At 38.4% G+C, this 25,831-nt stretch overlaps 1 protein-coding gene across 4 annotated transcripts in view; it reads left to right on the forward strand.

Annotated features, from left to right (window-relative positions):
• haao.L (3-hydroxyanthranilate 3,4-dioxygenase L homeolog) overlaps positions 1 to 17,441 on the forward strand; it is a 59,945-nt gene extending 42,504 nt beyond the window's left edge. For 3 of the 4 annotated variants that reach the window (XM_041562123.1, XM_018261773.2, XM_041562124.1), the window contains exons 6-11: positions 3,721 to 3,810; positions 4,111 to 4,154; positions 6,505 to 6,650; positions 10,441 to 10,509; positions 12,442 to 12,524; positions 15,807 to 16,009. In XM_041562123.1, coding sequence (XP_041418057.1) covers positions 3,721 to 3,810; positions 4,111 to 4,154; positions 6,505 to 6,650; positions 10,441 to 10,509; positions 12,442 to 12,524; positions 15,807 to 15,873 — 499 coding nt within the window. In that variant the 3' untranslated portion in view covers positions 15,874 to 16,009. 4 annotated transcript variants of the gene reach the window in all.
• Positions 17,442 to 25,831: the final 8,390 nt, after the last annotated feature.

The raw sequence follows: 25,831 nt of genomic DNA on the forward strand, positions 1-25,831 counted from the left end.
TCAGTCCTGCCCTGATTCTGCTTCTCCACCCACTCTGTCCCACATGAGTCTTTCCTGCTTCTCCACCCACTCTGTCCCACATGAGTCTTTCCTGCTTCTCCACCCACTCTGTCCCACATGGGTCTTTCCTGCTTCTCTGCCCACTTTTTCAAATTGACTTGCAACTCTGACTTTGGCTAACTGATCCAGTCTGTCCAGCTTCTCCACCTGTTCCTTGCCTGAAATACTCACCGCCCTCCTATCCATGTACTGGGGATTTCCTCCTAAATCCCTGGCAATCTCAAACCACTTTTTCCTTTAAAACTGTAAACTCTTGTGAGCAGGCCATCTTTATCTCATGATTTGGCAAGTATAAGTCATCTATACACCCTTTTATTGTACAGCAATGTGTATATGTTGCCACTTCTACTACTCAAAGTACAATTGACAATGTGGAATTGAGCCATATGAACAATTCCATAAATATTACAGACTAACCACCCCACAGTGATAAAATATACCACCCTGTATTGCACAGTAACCTTTATTCTAAAAAATATATTCTAACAAAGAACCAGAAAAAATCATGACAGTCATGCCAAATATGTTCATCCCTTATGGACAGATTATATTGACAGCCTCGAGGAAGCAACTATAGCAAACAAGCAGGAGCCGAAAATACAAGCTGTCCTCTATTTATGCAAAGATGCATTCTCCTTCTGCCATAAGGACACCCACATTGCCATTCCACATGTATCCAAATCAATGTATGTGTATTGTGAGTCCAGTCCTGGATTAAATTGCTCTATGCATGACAAAAATGATTCAGCTGTGCAATTTTCAAGTCATTAGACACAGTAGAAACACCTGCTAGCACTTGTTAAATAAGATTCGATGCATTTAACATTCCCATTGTTATCATCTTCCTGTATATATATTTCATTTGCCTAAAGTAAAATATATTGTCAGCAGTGCCAGGTTGATAAAGAGGGCGCCAAGTTAATGCAACTCAGAATTAACAACTTCCTGCTATTCTAATGCTTTTTCCAAGCACCTCTCTCTCTCTGTAGGGCATATATTATTTAGAGCTCCCATTAATGTCAAGCTATACCTTTAATAACAATGTATAAATTGAGAATTTGATAGGAGATAAATGGTTTCATTTTGATGGTATGTTTCTAGCCTCATCAACCTGCAAATATTAGATCTCCTGCCAAAAAGAAACAAGATACCATGATTCATTGAGACCTTTCAAAGGGCAGAAATTGATTTATACATATTTAAAACAATCTAACATAGTGATCCCCAACCAGTGGCTTAGCAATAACATGTTGCTCACGAACCCCTTGGATGTTGCTCCAAGTGACCTCAAAGCAGGTGATTATTTTTAAATTTCAGGCTCGGAGGCAAGTATAAAAACCAGGTCTGCTGCCAAACAGACCCTCCTGTAGGCTGATAGGGGCTACCAATAGCCAATCACAGCCCTTATTAGTAACTTTTTGCATGCATATGTTGCTCTCCAAATTGTTTTACATTTGAATGTGACTGACGAATAAATATGTTTGGAGACCCCTGATCTAACAGATACTGCATTTAGTATTTTAAAATGATAACATACAACCTGCTATTCAGTTAAATATCACACTCTTTGTAACAGAATAATCAGTTTATAGGCACCTGCCTGTCCAACATCTCATACCTAAACCAAGGAAATTAATATGAGGCCTGTCCTCTTACTTCTCTTCTGGGAAGGTTTCCACTACATGTTGGAGCATTATTTGGGGAATTGCTTTCATTCAAATGTAAGAGATTTAATGAGTTTGGGTCATAATGTTCTTGATAAGGTCTGGCTTATAGTTATTGTTCCAGTTAATCCTACAAGTCTTCATTTGTGTTAAAATTGGGTTGAGTTCTCTGTTGGACAGTAACTTTCTTCTTTTCTATTCTGTGTGGACCTCACTCTTTCTATTCTTTGTGGCCGAAGCTTGGAAATTGTCAAGAATGCCATAGTACACTGTAAAATTATGCGGCTGATTTACTAAACGGCATCATTTTTGTGGGCCTGGCTTTTTGTCGCCAGAAACCTGAAATAGTCGCAGCGAAAAAAGCAGCGACTTTCCCAGGATTTATTATTCGTCAAAATAGTGACATTTCTGAATCTTAAAATACTCCGACTTAAACCTGTTGAAATCATGTAGGCATATGTGCCAGATCTTTTTTGCTTCATGGTTTTTGAGGTTTTTCTGGTGTTTTTTGACGCTGGCTTTTTTGCTACAGCATGAAAAAGTGGTATTTATCGTGTGACAAATCGAAAAGCTTTTTCCCCTTTGTCCTTTTTTTATTCAGCTCTTGATAAATGACTGACATTCTTAAAATAAGTTTATTCGTGGAGCTCAGCCTTTAATAAATCTGCCTCCTCGGTTTTCTTTCAATGATACCAGATCAAATCACTGGAAACAGCTTCAGAATGTTTTTTCCTTATTCACTAAACTCTCTATGCATTCAGACAGGTAGTCTTCTCCTGGCTTCTGCCACAAAGACAAAGTAGTGCTACACAAACACTCTCACCACTTTTTGTAGCGTTGAGTGCCGTCCGTGACTCTGCTCTGCTCAGGTCTAGTCCATATGGAAGAAAATATTTCAGCAGCACTCCGATTTTGGTGAAATAAAGTGTTCTTTTATTCGTGCCTCAAGCTAAGCTCCTGGCATCTGCCAAACCCATCACCATGTTTTTTGTAGGGTAGGCACTCAAAGAGCAATATTCAAGGCAGTTGTAGTTAAAAAGTATTTATTGAAGTACAGGTGTGGATAACAGCCTTACGCATTTTATATTCTCATAACACTTAATCATAGGTTATGATTAAGTGTTGTGAGAACACGAAATGCGTAAGGCTGTTATTCACACCTGTACTTCAATAAAGACCAATTTTTACTACAACTGCCTGGAGAATTGCTCTTTGAGTGCCTACCCTACAAACAACACAGTGATGTTTAAGGCTCGGGGCAGAGCACCTGGGCCTCCTCGTTTACGTGGTGAGTCTCTTTATGTTTTGATGAAGATAATATATATATTCAGCAATCTGCCAAACCCAGACAAAACCAGATGGTAAAATGCTGTTTATCACTCTACAAGGTGCATTTCCACTGCTTCAGTGTCCAAAGGTGGTAACTTTGCAACGTTGACTTTATTTGTTTGTGGCAGAAATAATTGGTTGTACCATGTATGTGCTCAGTAGTGGCCTCTCCTTGTGAATGAGGCCCTCTGCACATTTACTGAGCTTCCAGCCTTTAGGTTTCCCGAAGGAAAAGACGACGGCTGATAGAATCTATGCAACTATAACATTGAATAACCCCTTTTAGTTTGCAGTAGGAGACTCCACTTGACTGTCATCTTCACAATGGAAAGCTTTAATATAAATTTTGTGCTAAGGATACGGATTAATTTCCTGCGTACATAATGGTCAGGCAAGGCTATGAGGAGGCAGTTAATCAATGTCAGAAGCCTGACAGATTAAGGCCATTTGCCACTTTTTTTATGTTCATCCAATATTCTATATTTATGCCAATGAACTGAAATAAAGACAGTAGATGATAACATTAAAGCAAGTCGAGAGCCCACGAGCCCCTGATAAAGTGAATTCTAGTGTTGATTTTAATTTACAAAAATGGAACATTTACGGCTACACAAACTACTGTACTTTTGGTCTCACTCTGGTATTTTCTTTGTTTTTCTCCCAACAGGTTTTACGTGGAAGGGTCCCCAGAAGTATTGTTTGAACAGTGGTTTTACTGTGAAGATCTTGGAACTCAGCTTGCCCCGATAATGAAAGAGTATGTCATTACTTTTATAGTTGTCATGTAGAGAAGGAGATGTTTTAACTTAAAAGATCTGAGGTCGATGGTGCAGCTATTGGAAAATGATATCTAATAATGTTGGGAGTCTAACCCTAACCCTTTGATTGATGCAACTGCAACAACAATGTGTCTGTGTTTATCTTATTAGTACAGTCTTGCACTGGTACTGTAACCTGGTGCAGGCTTTTATTGTTTCTTCCATTGCTTTTTTTTTTTTTTTTGAGTTCTTCTGCCAATAACTTCAGTTTTTTCTACTGTTTATTTTTTCTGTTTCAGGTTTTTCAGCTCAAAACAATATAAAAGTGGAAAGCCAGACCCAGGTACCTGTAAAAAAACAATATTGAAATGCATGAGTCACCAAGGCTGTTTTTAATTTTGTTTTTAACAAACAATTATCACTTACTCACTGCTTTGCTCTTCGGGAAATGTCTTATGATAACATAGATGTGATTTATTATAAAAACGCCCATAGACAAATACAGAAACAGACATTTCTTCTCCAATGGAATATATAAACCTGCACGTTTATATCTGTCCAATTTTTAGCCAGATAATGCTCCTCCTGGTCCGTCTGAAGATCCATACATAGGCCAAATTGACACTTTAAATGGATGGCCAGCTAAATCTCACTAACACTAGCACTTTAGGTGCATATTCTGCTTATAGGCAAGTCATCTTGTTGGTGTCCTTTTCTAGTCAGGTCTATTATGGGAAAAATGCCTTAGGGCTTATTAACAATCCATTGGTGCAAGATGATACAATGTGTCCAACTTCTGTGGTACCGAGGGCCGGAATTTTTCTGGCCTACATGGTGGAGGGCGGATAGTGGAATCCAGTGTAAGCCACTCCCTGTTTTGTAAACCATGCCCACTTTAAACCACACCCATGTTACCACAAGACCATGTACACATTAATGGGGGTAACACACCAAAACAACCAAATGGTGCTTACTGCCTGGAGATAACACTCATCACTCATATTTGAAAAAAGTTAAGTTGAATTAAGACATACCCTTAAATACATAAACCTTCTCCTCCCCTGTGGATAACACAGCCCCCCTGCACATGATTAAACACCATAGGGGCCCCTAACATTACTTTTCAAATGCTAACAACCCCCCCCCCCAGAACTAATATCAGGCTTATGTTCCACAGGCAGAGTATGGCACACACAGGGAGCATAGGGCAGGCAGAGTATGGGACACACAGGGAGCATAGGGCAGACAGAGTATGGCACACACAGGGAGCATAGGGCAGACAAATTATGGCACACACAGAGAGCATAGGGGAGGCAGAGTATAACCCACACAGGAAGCATAGGACAGGCAGAGTATGGCACACACATGGAGCATAGGGCAGGCAGAGTATGGGACACACAGGGAGCATAGGGCAGACAGAGTATGGCACACACAGGGAGCCTAGGGCAGGCAGAGTATGGGACACACAGGGAGCATAGGGCAGACAGAGTATGGCACACACAAGGAGCATAGGGCAGACAAATTATGGCACACACAGAGAGCATAGGGGAGGCAGAGTATAACCCACACAGGAAGCATAGGACAGGCAGAGTATGGCACACACAGGGAGCATAGGGCAGGCAGAGTAAAGCACACAAGGAGCATAGGGCAGGCAGAGTATGGGACACACAGGGAGCATAGGGCAGACAGAGTATGGCACACACAGGGAGCATAGGGCAGACAAATTATGGCACACACAGAGAGCATAGGGGAGGCAGAGTATAACCCACACAGGGAGCATGGGGTAGGCAAAGTATGGCACACACAGAGAGCAAAGGGCAGGCAGAGTATGACACACACACAAGGAGCATAGGAAAGGCAGAAAAGAGCAGGAGACAGGGAAACCTATCAGGACCACTCAAAGATGTACTACATACAGTGACACAATGCTGGTGCCCCTTAAGCAGTTTGTATGATTGTAAACAGGTGAACAATGTGGACAGTTTCAGTCTGGATCTCAGGTGTGAACAGTACAGGGCTTTAGGGGTGTAAACAATAGAGGTGTCACAGGTATGAACAATACAGGGGGATTACATGTGTGAACAATAGAGGGGATTAGTCTGAATATTAGGTTTAAACAATGCAGGGGCAAATTAATCTCTGTAGTGATACCTTTTAAAGTTTACAAATGACATTCTTTCATATGGGGGCCACACAAAGGGGGGGGGGCTGTTGGACAGCTCTGCTCTATACTATAGCCATAGCCCAGTTTGCATTGGTGAATGATGTGCAAAACACAGATTTCTCCAGCATGAGAAAGGCTTGAACCTAACAATAAAGTTGGTGCAGTTTTGCTGGAATTCTGCATAAGAATATTGTTCTGTGGATAAAAAAACATTATTGAGCACTTATGGCATCATTTTTCAAATTTTAGGCTAGGTTCCCTTACTGTACAAATGGTGCTAAGACATTTTATTTCCCAGCATTCTGTATGAGTTGACGAGAGAACAAGTGTGCCTCTGTATTGTTTCTAGCAAATGGGAGGTGCTATAAATACAGAATACATAGGGAAGACAATCACAGAGAGTTGGGAGGGCATGATAACAAGCGGTCAATGTACAAGATACTAAACCCACACCCATAAATAGCTATAAACAAATTTCTGTAGTGATAAGAAATATGTGTCAAATGATTACTGCTATTCTTTTTTGCAGATAAGCCAAAATCAAAAATGCCCTTCTGTCTCAGTACTGAGCAAGTTATGGAACCCTTTTCATTCCAGCATTGGTTGAACAAACATCGTTTGGAAATAATTCAGAAGAAATGTGTGAGTTTGTTTGGAGACGATCATGAAACAAAGGTAAACAAGGGTTATATTGTCTAAAAAGCACCAGAAATGGGTTAACCCCTTCCCCTCCCACTAGGTCCATACTGTTTGCAAACGTTGGTGTTCTACCAAGTATTTGTATTTTTTTAGTAGGAATTTAATAGTGATGGGCGAATTTATTCGCCAGGCGCGAATTCGCGGCGAATTTGCGCGATTCGCCGCCAGCGAATAAATTCGCGAAACTACCGCGAAAATTCGCGGAAAAAATTCGCCGGTGTCAACATTTTTTTTTCGAAAACCGGGCGCCGGCGTCAAAAACGAGACGCCGGCGCCGTTTTGCGAATTTTTCGCCGTTTTGCGAATTTCGCGCGAAATTCGCGAATTTTTCGGCGAAGCGAAACGGCGCAAATTCGCCCATCACTAGAATTTAAGGTTTAGGAAAAGAAAAGAGTACTTAAGCTATGGCCTCTGAATTAGCCCCTCTTCCTTTTCAAGCTGCACCACTGCGCTCTCAAAAAACCACCCCATTAGCCCTATATTTTACTATAAAGAAGGATTGTGCAATGGGTTGGAGGCATCATCTCATGCTTAATCTTCTCTTGGAAGTAACGACTGACAATAAGCATGGTCAATTGAAGCTGCTCCAGATCTAGCATCATCTGCACATGCTCAACTTTAGTGGTTCCCTCCAAGAGCAAATGAAGCATTGCAAGATGGTGTCTGCCAACCCTTACTATCTAGTTGTTGGAGTTTATGGAAGTGAAGTTTGCAAGGGGAAGAAGAAGACATATTCAGGTGGAATGGCCAGTAATCCATAAAGCATCAGTACAAAGAGACATTTCTGATTATAAATCACCTACTTATAAATGAGCCCCTATGTGGACTGTCAGTCTGCATTGCCCTTGGTTTTTATACAACCAAAACTTGCCTCCAAGCCTGGACTGGAATCCAAAAATAATCACCTGCTTTGAGGCCACTGAGAGCAACATCCAAGGGGTTGGTGAGTATCATATAGCTCATGAGCCACTGGTTGGGGATCACTGCTCTATACAGTCAGACTGCAACACTTCTAGACCCTTTGGTAACTATCTATGCATCTATGCTGATGCGTGATAAGTTTATATTTCTGGTGGGTCAATGTTAGAGTTGTCACCTTTTTTTTGGACGAAAATGGGCAGGGGGCCAGCTGCTGATGTAGGGGGATGGGCCAGTGATTTCGGGGGCAGATCTATGACATTGGGGGGCGGGTGATGTGGAGAGGTGGGGCGCGTGACAGGGGCAGGACTGAGAACGTGTCGATCATTGATTGGCTGATCACCATGTCATTAACTTCAATAAACATTTCATCTGTCCAGCCCTTCCAGAAATTCGGGGTCCAGGTGAAATCTGGACAGGTGACAACCCTAGTCAATGTACAGGTCAACATGTATTCCATTCTGTACTTGTTTTGCAAAGGGTGGACAAGGGGTTCCTTGCACCCCAAACCCAGATCTGCACCATCCACAAAATGCACAGGAAAGTTACAGTATATCAGTTTCAGATTTAGTAACTGGTACACAGTAGTGATGGACGAATTTGTCCCGTTTTGCTTTGCTGAAAAATTCGCGAATTTCCATAGAAATTTGTGAAACTGTGAAAAATTTGCAAAGCGCAAATCTTGACGCCGGCGTTAATTTTGACGCCGGCGTTAAAGTCTATGGGCGTCTCAATAATGTTGACACACGACACAGCGAAACTGCAGTGAAAATTCGTCTGCGTCAAAAAATTTTGGACACACGTCAGAAAACTTGCGTCCAAATTTTTTTGCCGTTGACGAATTTTCACGGCAGTTTTGTGAATTTATTTGCTACCAGCGAAATGTGGAAATTCGCCACAAATTTATTCGCTCATCACTAGTACACAGAATACAGTCTCCTGTCATTCCATAATGCCTCTTCTTTTGATCTCATCCCCACTCCTCTGTGTTTTTCAAGACTCATGGAATTACCTGTTTTTGGAAAGATAAAGTTTGTTGCAAAAGTTCTTTTCTTTTTTGGAACTTTGCTTTAACACATAATACAAATGAAGCTGCACAATCTGCTTCTGTTTATCTCAGACTTTGAAGCTATGAACAAAAAAATTGAATTGTTATTATATGCATTTTAATTGTGTGTGTACTTTTTTGTCAACTAATTTCTAGATTAAACTAGTTTTCAAGTAAAACTTGTTATAGATTATTCTAGTTGTGGGACGGGATCATTTATTTGTATTGCCTCAAACAGAATAGGGTGAAATCAGGGTTTCCAGGTAGATTTTAATGGAGTTAAACCAATGAATATTTTTTTTATATGATTAAAAGCAATTTGGCCTTGCATCAGTAAATTTAAGGCAAAGCTCTTCAGACTTTTTTGTTTTTTGCAGACTTTTTTGGATTACTCTACTTCCAGTTGGCAGAAGAACGCTAATCATTGGTTGCTATGGGTTACTGCCCAGGTGCAAATTTGCAAATGTTGATAAATTTCCCCACTCAAAAATATTTTCCCTTGCTCCTAGCAGGGTTACATTTATAAAGTAAATCTGATTACTCATTGTAGTTTCATAGATGCCCAAGTGTGAATAAGCAGTCACACTCCAATATAATAAATAGTACCGGTATAGTATCTGTTATCCTGAAACCCATTATCCAGAATGTTCCAAATGATGGAAAGGTCGTCTCCCATAGACTCCATTTAATTAAATAATTAAAAATGTTAAAACGTACTTTCTTTTTCTCTGTTGTAATAAAACAATACCCCGTATTTGATCCCAACTAAGATATAATTCATCCTTATTGGTGGGAAATAGTGATGGGCGAATCTGTGTCGTTTCACTTAGCCGAAAAACTTGTGAATTAAGCTAAAAATATGCGAACCGGCCAAAAATTCACAAAACACATTGAAGTCAATGGGTGTCAAAAATTTTGACGTGCGACAATTTTGACGCATGTCAATTTTATATTTGTCGCAGCGGATTTTTCGCTAGTGTATTTTCGCTGCAGTTTCGCAAATTTATTCACCAGCGGCAAAACATGGGAATTCACAGCGAATTTATTCACCAATCACCAGTGGGAAAACCATATCCTATTGAGTTTATTTTAAAAAATCCCAGGTCCTGTGCATTCTGGATATCAAGTCCATACCTGTAACAAAAAGTAATTAATCATCAGACTGTGCCACCCTTTTTCTACTTTTGCTACTCTAGGATGGCCAGCTCAACCATCTGGAACAAAATTTCGGGCCATTAAGCTGACCAACAGAACTGTCTTGTGTGTCACCCAAATAATTTTAAGATACACTGTACAAAGGGCATTGTGGGGGAAAACAAGATGATTTTGGTCTTTTTGCCCACCTTTATTTATAAACAAGCCTTAAGACAGTGATCTGCAACCAGTAGCTCGTGAGTAACATGTTGCTTTCCAACCCCTTTGATGTTGCTCTCAGGGTCCTCAAAGCAGGTGTTTATTTTTGAATTCCAGGCTTGAAAGCAAGTTTTAATTACATAAAAACTAAGTATAATGCCAAGTACAGCCTCCTGTAGGCTGCCAGTCCACATAGGGACTTTTTCATGCTTGTGTTGCTACCCAACTCTTTTTACATTTGAATGTGGCTCACAGGTTAAATAGGTTGGGGACCCCTGCCTTAAGGTCTACTGATTTCAGAGGAAAATGTGGGTGCTGGTGCTAAGAGAAGTACAATTTCCCACAGGAGATGTGACTTATATATAAAATGTATACATTTGTTTAAAATTAAAAATATACTATGAATGTGACATGGTTATTTCAGCATGTAATTCTTTTTTGTTGTAGGCTGTCATCTATGGAGGTGGGGAAAGCAAACAAAGCAAAGCTCAGACTGATGTCTGGATCTGGCAACTGGTGTGTACATTAACCTTAGAGAAAGTTTATTCGGCCATTGCATAATGTCCAGAGGTCCAGATTGACTTAGGGCAGAGACACACGAGAAGATTCGGGGAGATTAGTCGCCAGGCAACAAATCGCCTCTTCTACGGGCGAATTATCTCCCCAAACTGCTTTCTCGCCGGCTAGAATCTAAATCTCTGACGGGATGGCACTCGGAGAGCTTTGTTTTCTGAAATTGCCCGAAGTTGTCTCACGAGGAAATTCAAATCTGTTATAGCGATATTATAATTTAAATGACATTCTAAAAGCATTAATATAACTCATGTATTATGCAAACTTTACATCAGCCTCCACAATCCTTTTACCCTACTGATTGATAAAAGCCACTTGTACTTCACCCTTAAAGTTCTTACAGCTATCGTCTAGGATATGTAGCCTACCCATAACTGTTACCATTGGTATTATTATCATCATTCTATTCATATTTATAAGGAGGAGTATCGTTTTCATCAACAGCTTTTTCTCCAAGGGAATAAGTACCATCGAGGATGAGCCTCGTTATCCAAAGAGACAAATATCACTAGAAATAATCTCTACATAATTCATAGGCACAATGGATTCAGAAGGGAACAATGGCTCTCTCCTGCCATTAAATTGAAAGTACATTATAAAAACCCTTAAAATACTCTTTTTTAATAGAAGTAATTAATTCATGGATAAAAAACCGACGGCATGGCATTGTGCTTTAGAACTTGTATTCTCATAATTATCTCTGCAGTGTTCATTTGTGTTTATAAAGATTTAAGGTTGGTTTACTAAAATAAAATAGAAATTCGACAAAACAGGATAAGGAAATAACATATTTATGATCCAGAAAGCCGTTATCCAGAAAGCTCTAAATTATAGAAAGGACATCTCCCATAGACTCAATTTTATCCAAATAATTCTAATTTTTGAAAATGATCCCCTTTTTCTGTGTAATAATAAAACAGTAGTTTGTACTTGATCCCAACTAAGATATAATTAATCCTTATTGGAGGCAAAACCAGCCTATTGGGCTTATTTCATGTTTATATGATTTTCTAGTAGATTTAAGGTATGAAGATCCAAATTATGGAAAGACCCGTTATCTGGAAAACCCCAGGTGCCGAGAATTCTGGATAACGGGTCCCTTACCTGTATGTATTTATTTTTGCATGTTCTGTCAGTGTTTATGTGATTTTCTGCATAAACTGCTCATTTCAATAAGGGGTTGTATTTTCTCTTTAAATCTACCACAAATACTGATGGGTGAATAAATTCGCCAGGCGCGAATTCGTGGCGAAGTTCCGTGTTTTGCTGCGGGCAAATACATTCGGGAAACTGCTGCAAAAATTCGCTGGCAAAAAAATTTTGCCCGTGTGTCGGAAAAGTCGATCGCGTCAAAACCATCACGCGTCAACATTATTCGGACACCCATTGACTGTAACACCTGCGTTAAAATTGATGGGAGTGTCAAAATTGACTCGGGCATCAAAATTTCATTTCGCTAATCTTTTGCGAGAAAACGTGGATTTTGACGCCCTCGTCAATTTTGACAACCGCATTAAAGTCAATGGGCGTCCAAATAATTTTGACACGCAACAGTTTTTATGCGAATGGCTATTTTGACGTGCGTCCACATTTCTTTTTGACGCGCCAAATTTTTGCCGCAGTTGCGCAGATTCACACCTGGCAAATTTATTTGCCCATCACTACCCACAAGTATTCAATGCAGAGAAGATCATTGTCAAGTTCATACAAGAGCTGTATTTGTTTGTATGGGTTGTTTGTAGAACAATGGTTTTCTAATGTCTCTTGAATGCTGAGCCTTACGGGGGCTGCAATTTAGAAGGAGGCAAATCTTTGCACTGGAAACAAAAACAGAAGTTTTCTGGAATGTTACTGATCATTACAAATACTTTACAGGAGGGAACATCTCATGTCACTTTGGGTAATGAAGTTCTGAAGCTTGGCTCTGGAGATAGTCTGCTTGTCCCAGAAGAGACTCTGTAAGTGTAACCTAGCCTCTCTTAAATTAACAATTTACCCCTGTGCTTAGTATTAGTACCAAGAGTTCGACTATTCCAATATCGAAATTAATCACGTACTGTCTCTTTAAAACTTTGACTTCGACCATTCGCCATTTATGACCTGCAGAATTGCTGTTTTAGCCTATGGGGGACCTCCTAGAACCTATTTGGAGTCATTTGGTGGACTTTGAAAAATCAAAGTGTTTTAGGGCAAATACTTAGATTCAAATTCGATCGAATGCGCTAAAACTTCGTTTCGAACGATCCGAATACAGCCTATTTACCCGAAGTTAAAAACTTAAAAGTTTTTTTTTAATAAATTTCGATCGGTTTTTTAGTAATCGAATTTCAAAGTTAAGGGAGTTCAAAAAATTTAAAAAAAAATTAAAAAAAGTTGACATTCGAATTCATGTGAGTTTTTAAAAACTCCCATGAACTCGAAATTTGATCAATCGAAATTTATTAAAAAAATCTAACTTGCTAAACTCGGGTGAATAGGATCGACCCGAAAATTGGAATCGAATTGAATTCGAGTTTTAAAAACTCGATTAAAAAAAATTCGATGTCAGGAAGACTGCAAACAACTCCAAATTGATCCCAGGACGTCTTCTATTGACTAAAACAGCAATTCTGCAGGTTTTAGGTGGCGAATAGTCGAATTTGAGTTCTTAAGGAGCCAGAGTATGATAAATCTCGAAAATCTAATTTGAAAAACTTGAATCGAATTTGAACAATTCCATAGTCAAATTTGACAGTTTTTGCAATAAAAAAACTTTAAAATTCTAATTTGAAATTCTGATTTAAAATTTGACCCTTTATAAATCTGCCCCTTAAGGTATGATCTGTTATCTGGAATACCACAGGTCACGAGCATTCTCAATAACAGGTCCTATACCTGTATTACACATTTTGGACCAGATTTATTTCAGTGAGAAAAAGGTTTATCATGTGAAAACTCAGGGACAAGATTCAATTTGAGCAGCAATTCAATTGGTCAAGAATTTCAAGAAAATCAAGAAGTTATCTCATGATTTATCACTTGAAAGCTCTATTGGGAAAAAACTGAATTTGGAGAAAAGTTTTTCTCATCAATGTGATAAACCATGAGATACAGTAACGTTTTCTCACTGAACTGAATTTAGCCCTTTGTTGATAAAAAGTTCTTTACTGTTTCTTTAAGTTGGAAACAATTTTTTTTCTGTGGAATTGAAAAAAAGTCAAGTGAAAATTGGTTTAATTTTAAATTTCTGCGTGCTTCATTTTTAATATGTGGGATCCCCCCTTAATTTCCTGTAAAATCAACTCCTTCTTATCCAGTGTACCCGAGACACATGCATGACAGAGGATTAATCTCTCTATTAGAAACAAAAAATATAATATTTTGTGTATAATTTAAAAAAGTCAAGTGAAAACTGAATTAATTTCACATTTCTGTGTGCTTCTTTTTAATATGGAGAAGATTCCCCCTCCATTTCCTGTAAAATTAACTCCTCCTTATCTAGTGTGCCTGAGACACATGCATTACAGAGGGTGCATCTATCTATTTCTTAGGGGGTTATTTACTAAGCTTTGAATGCAAAAATCCCCAAAAACTTGTGATTTTCTTTTATAAAATCGGACCTTTAAAAAAATCACAAATGTTTCTGAATTTATTAAACCCCAAGTATGTAAAAGTTAGAATCTGAAAATTCGGCATATCAGACCTGTCGAGGTTGCATATAAGTCAATGGGAGTAGTCCTGATGATTTTTTGATGTGTGCTGGGTTTTGTGCAATACCATAAAATTTTTCGCGTTTTCGACCAAAAAGCATAAGAAATCGAGTTTGCGGGTGAAAAAATCCCAAAATAACGTAAAAATCGGATGAAAAATCCAAAAAATCGTGATTATCTGATTTTTTTCCTGCAAAGCAAATTTTCAGGGAAAATTTAATAATTTTGTGTAAAAAACCCAAGCGGACTTGATCGGAGTTTGCAGCAGAAAATATTGAGATGAATTCGGACTTTGATAAATAACCCTCTTAAAGTGGACCTGTCACCCAGACACAAAGAGCTGTATAATAAAAGTATTTTTAAAATTAAACAGGAAATTCAATTTCTATGTTTTATAAAAGCATTCATAGCTGTTATAAGCTCATTTAAACATCTCAGCTGTCAATCAAATATTGTCTGCCCCTCCTCTATGCCTTAGGCAGACAATTACTTTCACTTTCCATTCAGCACTTCCTGGATGTCACTGCTCTCCCCACATTCCCCCAGTTCTCTTCACCATTTCATTGTGTAACCAAGACATGGGGATGGACATCAGGTCCCCCATTCTGGTGCACAAACAAGATTCTGAGATGATACAAGACTTGTCTAATAACAGTGTCCACAAAATGGCTCCTGCCTGCTTGTTATAATTATGAATTCCCAGACTGAAGGAAACAAGATTCAAATAATTCAGATAGTGTAATTAAAGCTCATTTTGCTTGACTAATGTGATAAAATAGGATTTTGAATAATTTTTTTGGGTGACGGGTCCCCTTTAAAGTTATAATCACTGGAAGTCATGAATAAGCAAAAGAGCACATTTATCTTCCTGAAATTCAAGTGTGTTTAAGTATGATAATGACAATTATTTAACATTTAGGGGGCTATTTATTAAAATCTGAATTTATCTCATAATTAAATTAAAAAAGCTCAACCAAACTCTGATTCTGCCTTATTTATTAATAAAATAACTCAAATAAATCCGATTGGGAAAAAAAAACAATAAAATCGATCAAAACCCGAATTGTATGATTTCTTTTTACTTTTTTCACAAATTTTTTTGCCCAAAAACCCAAAAATATTGAATTATCGGGCTAAACCCAGCGCAAAGCACAACTGAGATCGGGACATCTCCCATTGACTTTATACAGGACCTTGACAGGTCTGAGATGGTGGATTTTTTGATTCAGACTTTTTGCAGCATCAGGGTATAATAAATCTTGAAAAATTCAAGGTGTTTTTCCACCAAAAATTGTAAATAATCCCTTAATATAGATGGAAACAGGAAAAACGGAAAGGATAAAATGGAGTCTATAGGAAATGGCCTTCCTGCAATTCAGAGCTTTCTGGATAACGGATCCCATAATTAACTCCCATGAGGTGGTTCCCATGGCAAGGGGGTTGGTGCTAGGTGGGGCAAAATAGAAAAGCTGTCCTAATTAGGGGGATTTGAAACCCTACAAAAACTACACTGTATTGGGATAACCTGTATTTTCCATTTTTATGTTGTAGATTCTCATGGATCAGAGCAGATGGTTCCATCGCTTTATCAACAAGTCAGGTTCCATTGCCCATGTAAATAACCTTTTCATCAACGTATTCCAGGAGGAATCATCGCCATTCTTATTGTTACACAGTGGGACCAGAGTCATGCTAAAAATGGGGCTTTAATCAAACAAATTAATGTAAACTATAAATTACAATTGTCTATTTTACATATTGTTTGTAATACTCGGTTCTGTTGCATTTGTCTCACACCTACAGAAAACCATTGTACAAATTCTGATTGCATAGATTGCACATCCATAAGGGGGTTATTTATAAAGTCTTTTTTAAAATCTTACTATAAAATCAAAATGGGGGTGTTAAAAGTCCGAATAAAAAGTACTCCACTTCCGACTTGCCGAGTTCAATGGGAGAAGTCCAGAAGATATCCTGATCTGCTCTGGGTTTTGTGCAATAATCCGAAGATTTCATGGTTTTCGGGCAATAATTAGTGATGGGCGAATTTATTCGCCAGGCGCAAATTCGCTGCGATTTGCGTGATTCGCCACCAGCGAATAAATTTGCGAAACACCCGCGAAAATTCGCTGGCAAAAATTCGGACGTCGAAAAAAACGGACGCCGGTGTCAAAAAAGAGACGCAGACGCAGTTTCGCAAATTTTTTCACATTTCACGAATTTTGCGGGAAAATGGGTTTTTGGGGAAAATTCCAAAAGATTCATATGATTTGAATTGTTTCATGATTTTATCAAATTTTTACCTGCACAGGAAATTTTTGGGAAAATGTATTGATAAATAAGGGGGGGGGAGAATGAGAAATTTTCGTATTTTGATAAAAAAAATCCCTTAAGAGTCTAAGGGAGTTATGTAATAAAAGGCACTAAATTTGCCCAGGAATAGTAACCCATAGCAACCAATCAGCTGGTAGCATTTACTGGTCACCTGCCATCCATCCTGCCCCCTATGTCACCCACCCTGACATCATCCAGTCCGCCACCGACTTCAGCTCCCTGCCCCTTGCCCATTTTCCCCAAACAAAAAAGTGACAACCGTAACTAAAGAGCTGCTGAATAAAAAGCCGAAAAACAAATCTTTCGGATTTTCCACCGAAAACCCAGTTTTTGCCTGAAACCCACAAAATCTTTGGATTATTGCACGAAACCCAGCACAGAAAAAAAAGTCTTTGGGACTTCTCCCATTAACTTATATGCAACCTCGGCAGGTCTGAGTAGGCAAATTTTACGATTCTGACTTTTTCTATCCTTGGGGTATAATAAATACCCAAAAATTGGTTTGTTTTTTTCCCACTAAAAATTTTGATTTTATACTAAAAAAAACCACACATTTTTTTTTTTTTTTGGCATTTGGAGTTTAGTACATAACCCCCTAAAAGTTAGGGGTCTTATGTGAATAATGAAACTTTGCCTGCAGTGCTGAATCAATTAAAAATCTGTTTTCAGGTGATAAGGGAACCATTATAAACCAAAATGTTGCCTGTAAAATGTACAAAATACTCTCATTTTCCAATATAAAATCAAAGAAATAATTTATTTGTGAAGTTCTGTTCCAGTTCCGGAGCAGGTCACCTATAAACACACAAAAAGTTTCTCCTTGTCTGTTAAAATAAAGACATTTCTTGTTTCGCCGCATGTGTTGTTTATCAAGTGAGGAAAATAAGAGGCACAATTAGAACTAAAAAAAAACAAATCTTGTTGGCATTTATTGGTTTTATGTAAAACGATCCACCTGCTCAGAAGGAAATGATTGTAAACAGTCAGATGGGACCCTTCAAATGAGCTTGTTTTGAAAATGATTAGTGATGGGCGAATTTATTTGCCAGGTGCAAATTTGTGATGAATTCCCGCAATTCGCAAAACCGCCGTGAAAATTCGCCCGCGTAAAAAAATGGATGCCGGCAGGAAAATTCGAAAATTTTCCGGCGAAGCAAAACGCCCAAAATTCGCCCTTCACTAAAAATGACTTGTCGCTGCGGAACTCAACTGTGCTAATTCCCAATCCCGCAGTATATTAAACAGATCTATTAATAATTGCCTGTATAAATACTCAGCGGCCGACTTAATAATACATGGAATTGCATTTAGAACATTTGTAGAATGGATTTGACTTTTTGGATTCAGAGATTCTTAAATTAACTTTTAGGGGATTATTTATTAAAGTCCGATTTTATCTCAACATTTTCTGCTACAAAATCCGATCAAATCCACTTGGGTTTTTTACGCATATTTATTATTATTATTATTATTATTATTATTATTATTATTATTACACTTTCCCAAAAATTTGCTTTGTGGGAAAAATTAGATTTTCATGGTTTTTTTCTTATACTTTTTTGCCCAAATACCCCGAAAACTTTGGGGTATTGCACGAAACCCAGATCACATCAAAAAATCATTGGGACTTCTTCCATTGACTTATATGCAACCTCGAAAAATTAAAATATAATTTTAATAAATTCTGAAAAATTTGTGATTTTTTTAAAATTCTGATTTTATAAAAAAAATCACAAGTTTTTTCAGGATTTTTGCATTCAGAGTTTAGTAAATAATGCCCATAGTGGGTTATTTGTAAAAGGTAGAGTTTGTGAGGTTTTTTTTTTTTCTACCTCGAATAAATTCAAAACTCGAATGTTTGCTTCTTCCAAATGTAAAAAACTCAATTGGATTGAATGCAATCGGGGAAAAAGCTGGAATACCTCGAATTCATCAAGTTTATAGTTAAAAAACATCTTCAAACGGTTAAAGGGACCTCTGCCATTGACTTCTACATGACCTCGACAGATTTTAGCTGGAATATTTTTCAGATTCTGGCTTTTAGCAGCTTCAGGGCATAAAAGATCTAAAAATAGAATCAAGGTTTTTTTCCCCCCGAAAAAATCGAGTTTTTTAGTGAAACTACCCTCGAGAAAACACAACTCGACCATTAATAAATAACTTAGCAACTTTTCAATTAGCCTTCAATTTTTATAGTTTTTGAATTATTTGCCTTCTTCTTTTTCTGACACTTTCAACTGACTTTCAACTGACCCCATCCAAAAAAAAAATGCTCTGTAAGGCTACAGATTTATTGTAATTGCTACTTTTTATTACCTTTCTGTTCAGGCCTCTCCTATTCATATTCCTGTCTCTGATTCAAACTAGTGCATGATTGCTAGGGGAATTTGAAGCCTAGCAACCAGACTGCTGAAATTGCAAACTGGAGACCTGCTGAATAAAAAAGCTAAAAATCCAAAAATAATAAAAAATTAAAAGCAATTGCCGATTGTTTGAGAAAGTCACTCTCTACATCATACTAAGGTTATTTAATAAACTCCGAAATGCAAAAATCTTGAAAAATCTGTGATTTTTTTTTGATAAAATCAGACTTAAAAAATCTTGAATTTTTCAGGAATTTATTAAACCCTGAGGTTGGAAAAGTTAGAATCTGAAAGTCTGGCATCTCAGACTTGTCGAGGTTGCATATAAGTCAATGGGATGTGTGCTGGGTTTCGTGAAATACCCCGAAGTTTTCGGATAAAAATTCTGAAAAAATCGTGATATTCGTGAAAATTGGATGAAAAAAATCTGAAAAAATCGTGAAACTCAGATTTTTTCCTGAAAAGAACGTTTTTGGGAAAATCTAATAATAAATAAGCGTAAAAAAACCCGAGCGGATTTGATCGGAGTTTGTTACAGAAAATATTGAGATAAATTTGGACTTTGATAAAGGTTAATTTAAAGGTGAACAACCCCTTTAACAATTGGGGGAAATTCCAGTCTGCCATGAGGATCCAGCTGAAGAACAATATATTGATGAACCCTGGTGTATACAATTATTAGACATACACCTATTACTAATGCATCTTAATCCTTTGGCTTTCCTATGTTCAGCATTGTCCATTATGAAGATGTTCTTATTAGTAAAGGTTTGGGACCCATTATCCAGAATGCTTGGGACCTGGGGTTTTCTGGATAAGGGATGTTTCCGTAATTTGGATCTCTGTACCTTAAATCTACAAAAAAATCATATAAAATCATATAACGCTTGACATGATTCGTGGTCACAGCATCAAGTGTAAAGGTTGGTATGGGACATATTGATCAAAAAGTGAAGTTGAAGATCACCACAGTCCACTAGTGTTAAATTCTGCCTCTCTCCATTCATTTTTATGGAATTTTTAAGAGAATTAGAAGTTGGATTAAATATCAAAATAATAGGTATAATAAAAGTGATTGGCAAAAAATATGCTCAGCTCAAACCCTATTCATTGAACGTCTGTTGAACGTGGGGCATTAAGGGTCGAATTGAAAATTCGAATTTCGAGTTTATTGTAGTGTAATTTGACTAGGGAATAGTCCAAATTTGATTCAAGTTTAAAAAAAAAAATCTAAAAAATGTACTGTCCCTTTAAGAATTCAAATTCGACTATTTGTCATCTAAAACCTGCCAAATTGGTGTTTTAGTCTATGGGGGACCAACTACAATCAATTTGGAGTCGTTTGGTGGACTTTTGAAAAAAAATAATTATTTTAATTTTTTTTTATTTTTTGGTGAAAAATTCGATTTGAGTTTAAACATTTTTTAATTGTGTTAAATATGTTTCGATTGGTCGTTTTTTTTTCTTCGAATTTTGAGTTTATGGGAGTTTTTATAAACTCCCATAACTCTAAATTCGACCCTTGATAAATATGCCCCCATGACTCTCCGACTCAATTTGCTGGCAATTAAAAAAAACAGATTCACAGGTAGCAGAGCGTTTATATATATATATATATTAGGTTATATGTTTCAATGTTTGCCTTGTTTTCCCCCCTTAGACATGAGAAAGGCTTATCAGCAAAACTTTTCTCCTGTTTCTGACAATTACTGGGGTCATTCGAGCAGAACATCAGCTCAGTGAGAACAAACTCATAGCGGCTGCCTCCACGATGCACAATTTATCAGGGCAGCAATGGTTATAAAGGGAGTCTGAGGCTGCTGTCAATATAAACTTATATAACCTCCAATCCATTGTTAGTGCCGGTTCTTGTTTGGAAGGAGGAAACAAGGCTGAAACATACTAGGGAAATACTGTACATATTTAGTCTATCAGGATCCAGGGTCGGACTGGGCCAGCGGGACACCGGGAAAAAACCCGGTGGGCCCCAGATCTTAGGGGCCCGCCGGCCCAGACCCACTACCATTTAAAAATTAACATCAGGTCGAGCAAAAATAAAAAAAATAATAATTAGTACGCGAGGAGAAGAAACTACACGCACGAATGGACAATCACAGCGCACTGCGGCGGGGCAAGGGCCGAGGAGGGGGGCCCAGAGACAGCAGCCCCCCAGTCTGACCCTGTTAGGGTATAAACGAGACGTTTCTCCCTGTACTACTGATTATTGCTGATTAATAGATTAATAGAATACATATATGGGATCCATTATCCAGAAACCCATTATCCAGAAAGTAACGAATTACGGAAAGTCCATCTCCCATAGACTCCACTTTATCTAAATAATCTAAATTTTTTAAAATGATTTCCTTTTTCTGTGTAATAATAAAACAGTCGCTTGTACTTGATCCCAACTAAGATATAATTAATCCTTATTGGGGTCAAAACCAGCCTATTGGCTTTATTTCATGTTTATATGATTTTCTAGTAGACATAGGGGCAGATTTACCTAGGGTCGAATATCGAGGGTTAATTAACCCTCGATATTCGACTGCCAAATTGAAATTCTTCAACTTCAAATATCAAAGTCGAAGGATTTAGCGTTATTCCTACGATCGAACGATCAAAGGAATAATCGCTTGAAGTATTTTAATCCATCGATCGAAGGATATTCCTTCAATCAGAAAATTTTTAGGAAGCCTATGGGGACCTTCCCATAGGAAGGTTAAGGTTCAGTAGGTTTTAGGTGGCGAACTAGGGGGTCGAAGAATTTTTTAAAGAGACAGTACTTCGACTATCGAATGGTCGAATAGTCGAACGAATTTTAGTACAAATCGTTCGATTCGAAGTCGAAGTAGCCCATTCGATGTAGCCAAAAAAACCATTCGAAATTCGAACTATTTTTCCTCTATTCCCTCACTCGAGCTAAGTAAATGGACACCTTAAGGTATGAAGATCCAAATTACGGAAAGATCCGTTATCTGGAAAACCCCAGGTCCCGAGCATTCTGGAAAATAGTGATGGCCGAAAATTCCCAAAAAAGGGAAAAGTTTGCAAAATGCATTGAAGTCAATGGGTGACAAATTTTAAATGACACGCAATAAATATTTTTGACACACAACTCATTGGAGTCTATGGGGCAGATTTACTAAAGGGCAAAGTGACTAACGCTGGTGATGATTCGCCAGCATTACCAATTTCAGGCACTTTGAAGATTTACTAACAGGCGTCACTTCGCTACTGAAAGAGACAGATGCTAGCGGTCATTCACACTCTATCTCCAGGCGAATTTTCGCTCTGGCGAATGGACGTTACTCTGCAAATTCACTAAGATGCTGATTTTACTGAACGTTCCCTCTTTCGCCAGACTTGCCTTCCCCAGCTCAGACCAGGAGAAGTGCATTGGAGTGCATAGATCTTCCTCAATCTTCTGTTACTTACATCATATTTTTAGTGGAAAAAGCTGGAAAGTCCCAAAAAAACATTGGCGTCTTTTCCTTTTTTCAGAGTGATAGGCTGCAAAAGTGCTTGAATTTTTCCCCCTCCAACATATGGAACATAAACTATACAGTGGGCTCATGTGTAGGGCAATATAACAACTCTATTGTCTGTATTAAAGGGATACTGTCATGGGAATTTTTTTTTATCAAAATGAATCAGTTAATACTACTGATCCAGCAGAATTCAATTCAATTTTGAAATCTGACATGGGGCTAGACATATTGTCAATTTCCCAGCTGCCCCAAGTCATGTGACTTGTGCTCTAATAGACTTCAATCACTCTTTACTGCTGTACTGCAAGTTGGAGTGATATCACCCCCCTCCCCTTCCCCCCCCCAGCAGCCAAACAACAAAACAATGGGAAGGTAACCAGATAACAGCTCCCTAACACAAGATAACAACTGCCTGGAAGATCTAAGAACAACACTCAATAGTAAAAACCTATGTCCCACTGAGACACATTCAGTTACATTGAGAAGGAAAAACAGCAGCCTGCCAGAAAGCATTTCTCTCCTAAAGTGCAGGCACAAGTCACATGACCAGGGGCAGCTGGGAAATTGACAAAATGTCTAGCCCCATGTCAGATTTCAAAATTGAATATAAAAAAAATCTGTTTGCTCTTTTGAGAAATGGATTTCAGTGCAGAATTCTGCTGGAGCAGCACTATTAACTGATGCGTTTTGAAAAAAACATGTTTTCTGATGACAGGATCCCTTTAAGGTTCCCTGGACTTGTGTAATGTAATGTATTTGCCGCAACATATACGTCCATTCAACTTTATAATTTCCCTCCATATGCAAATTAGCCTGAGGGAAGACCTCTAACAAAGTGGCACTAGGCATAAATGAAAGCTAGCGCATCTTTGCTTTGATTGCCGAAGTAACGCCAGTGAATATTCGCTAGCGTTCGGCACCCTGGACGCAACTTTGCATTTTAGTAAATTAGTGATGCGAAGTTTTGCGATGGCTGCAAAGCCAACTTCGCTGCTTAGTAAATTTACCCCTGTGTGCGTTTTTCATTTTCTTTTGATTTGGCTCATCACTACAGTGGAGAACAGGTCCAATACCCGTACAAATAAAAATGGATGTCAGCCCACTTTTGCGGCCCTTAGTGCTCTAGCAATTGTTTCCGGAGCATTAATAATCAAGCCCATATGTGTGTATTGATTTCCTAATAGATTGTGCTTATTTAAACACTGGAATGAAAACAAAGGAGCAGTACCGTGAGGGCAATAAACTGTTGAACTGATGTGGACTTTACATAGCGATTAGCAGACATCGATCTGTACACAGATTAACTGATAAACTGACTCCGCTCTGCACCAAGATTGGTTCAAGTCACGTTAATGTTTCACTGAGTATTTCATGTTTATACAAGAAAAAACACCGAATATACAATACAATATGTCAGTTTTTCCAGTATAGAAAATAAGAGCACACATTAAAGGTACCGTTAATATCCCATTCATTTTCCTTTTGGCAGGCTTGGAGTGTACAGAAAAATCATTAAAATTAAAATATTATAAATTAAATATTAAAGGTGTCACCACCATTTCCTCATCTCAATTGTGTATTGAAACTCTTAGAAATTAAAGGGCACCTCTCACCCCCAAATTCTTTCTGCCGCCCAAGAGTGGGATAATATATTTAGACACCCCCTCACTAATGGCTCCTGTTCAAACCCAGACAGTAGACTGCCTAATAACTATCTCTTCCTTGATGAACCAACGCCACCTCAATCTCAACTTGGCCAAGACTGAGCTCATGGTCCTTCCACCCAAAGCAAGTCCTTCTCTTCCTTTCACCATTACTATTGATGGCATGACCATTAACCCAGTTAACTCAGCACTCTGCTTGGGGGTCATCTTTGACCAGTCCCTCTCCCTCTCTAATCATACTAATAATACTTCCAAAATCTGTCGATTTTCCCTCCGCAATATAGCCAAGATATGCCCATTTCTTTCACTAACAACAGCCAAAACACTAATCCATGCCCTTATATTATCCCTTTTAGACTACTGCAATCTCCTACTAACCGGTCTTCCTGACTCCCATCTCTCTCCCCTCCAATCAATCTTAAACTCTGCTACCAGGATCCTTCTGCTCCCTCCTAAAAGGGAACCTGTACAACCCCAACTAAAATCCTTAGCGTGGCTGCCTGTTAAGCAAAGGATAACATATAAACTCCTTCTATTAACATTCAAAGCTCTTCACTCCTCTAATTCTCACTACATTTCTTCTCTTGTCTCACTATACGTTCCTGGACGTCTTCTCTGCTCCTCTCAGAGCCCCTTCTCTTCACACCTTCCACATCCACTGCCGCTCTTGTCTCAAACCTTTCTATCTTGCTGCTCCTTACCTCTCTTCAAGAAAAAACAAAGAGTTTACCTTTTGGATCACTAGAACATTAACCTAGTCCTGTCCCTACTGACTATGCCTTTACCCTGTGCACTTTTTAATCTCCAATTTGTGCTGTATGTTAGACTCCCATCCACTTAGACTGTAAGCTCTACGGGGCAGGGACCTCCTTCCCAGTGTGTCTCTTACCACATAGCACTTAAGCTCTTTGTCCTATGATTCTGTATATATTTATTATGTGATTTGTCTAACCCATGTATACTTTTATATATATTGTACTTTTATGCACTGTACAGTTCTGCAGCTCCTTAAAAGCGCTTTACAAATAAAGGTATACCTACATACATACATAATAGAGACCACACTCTGGTGGTTGGCAACAATATTTTTTTATTTTTAGTAAATCCCACCCCCCAAGTTGTAAACTTGTGAAATTGTAACGTGTTGAAAAATTATAGTATTATTAGAATCAATTCAAACAATTCCCACTCATTTATTTAACATCGATGGGGATTTCATATGGCCACCATATGTGCTATGTATATTGGTGGTTTTGGGGATCCAGCATGTTTAAAAATCTGCCAATGCACCAAATTTGCCATTGCAGAGGAACCAAGTCCAAACAATGTGATGGATTCGAACACCCTCCTTTCCAATGGATATAGATAAGCCTGGTGCACGTGGCTGGAGGCTCGGCAACCTCCCAATGAAATTCTGTGGAAAAAACCTCACGGCACTCAGGTCTGCGTTTCGGGGGTAACTCCCTTTGTCAAGCATACAGATTACAACTCGCATGTGCATATAAATAGGTGATCATTTCGGCAGTGGACTTTCAGCACCCCTCTAACGGCGTTCTGCCCAAGTATGTCGTTTGTGGATATTGCATCAACTACGGATTCAAGAGCTGATACATTCTCATTCACCGAGGCAGAAAGAAAATCCTGAAAACAGCCCAAAGTCTGCCCTTAAAACAATCAGCAGCAGAACTGAACCTGCTTCATATCCTTGAACAGCTTAAGCGACG

This window comes from Xenopus laevis, chromosome 5L, assembly GCF_017654675.1.
Source record: "Xenopus laevis strain J_2021 chromosome 5L, Xenopus_laevis_v10.1, whole genome shotgun sequence".
Classification (NCBI taxonomy): domain Eukaryota; kingdom Metazoa; phylum Chordata; class Amphibia; order Anura; family Pipidae; genus Xenopus; species Xenopus laevis.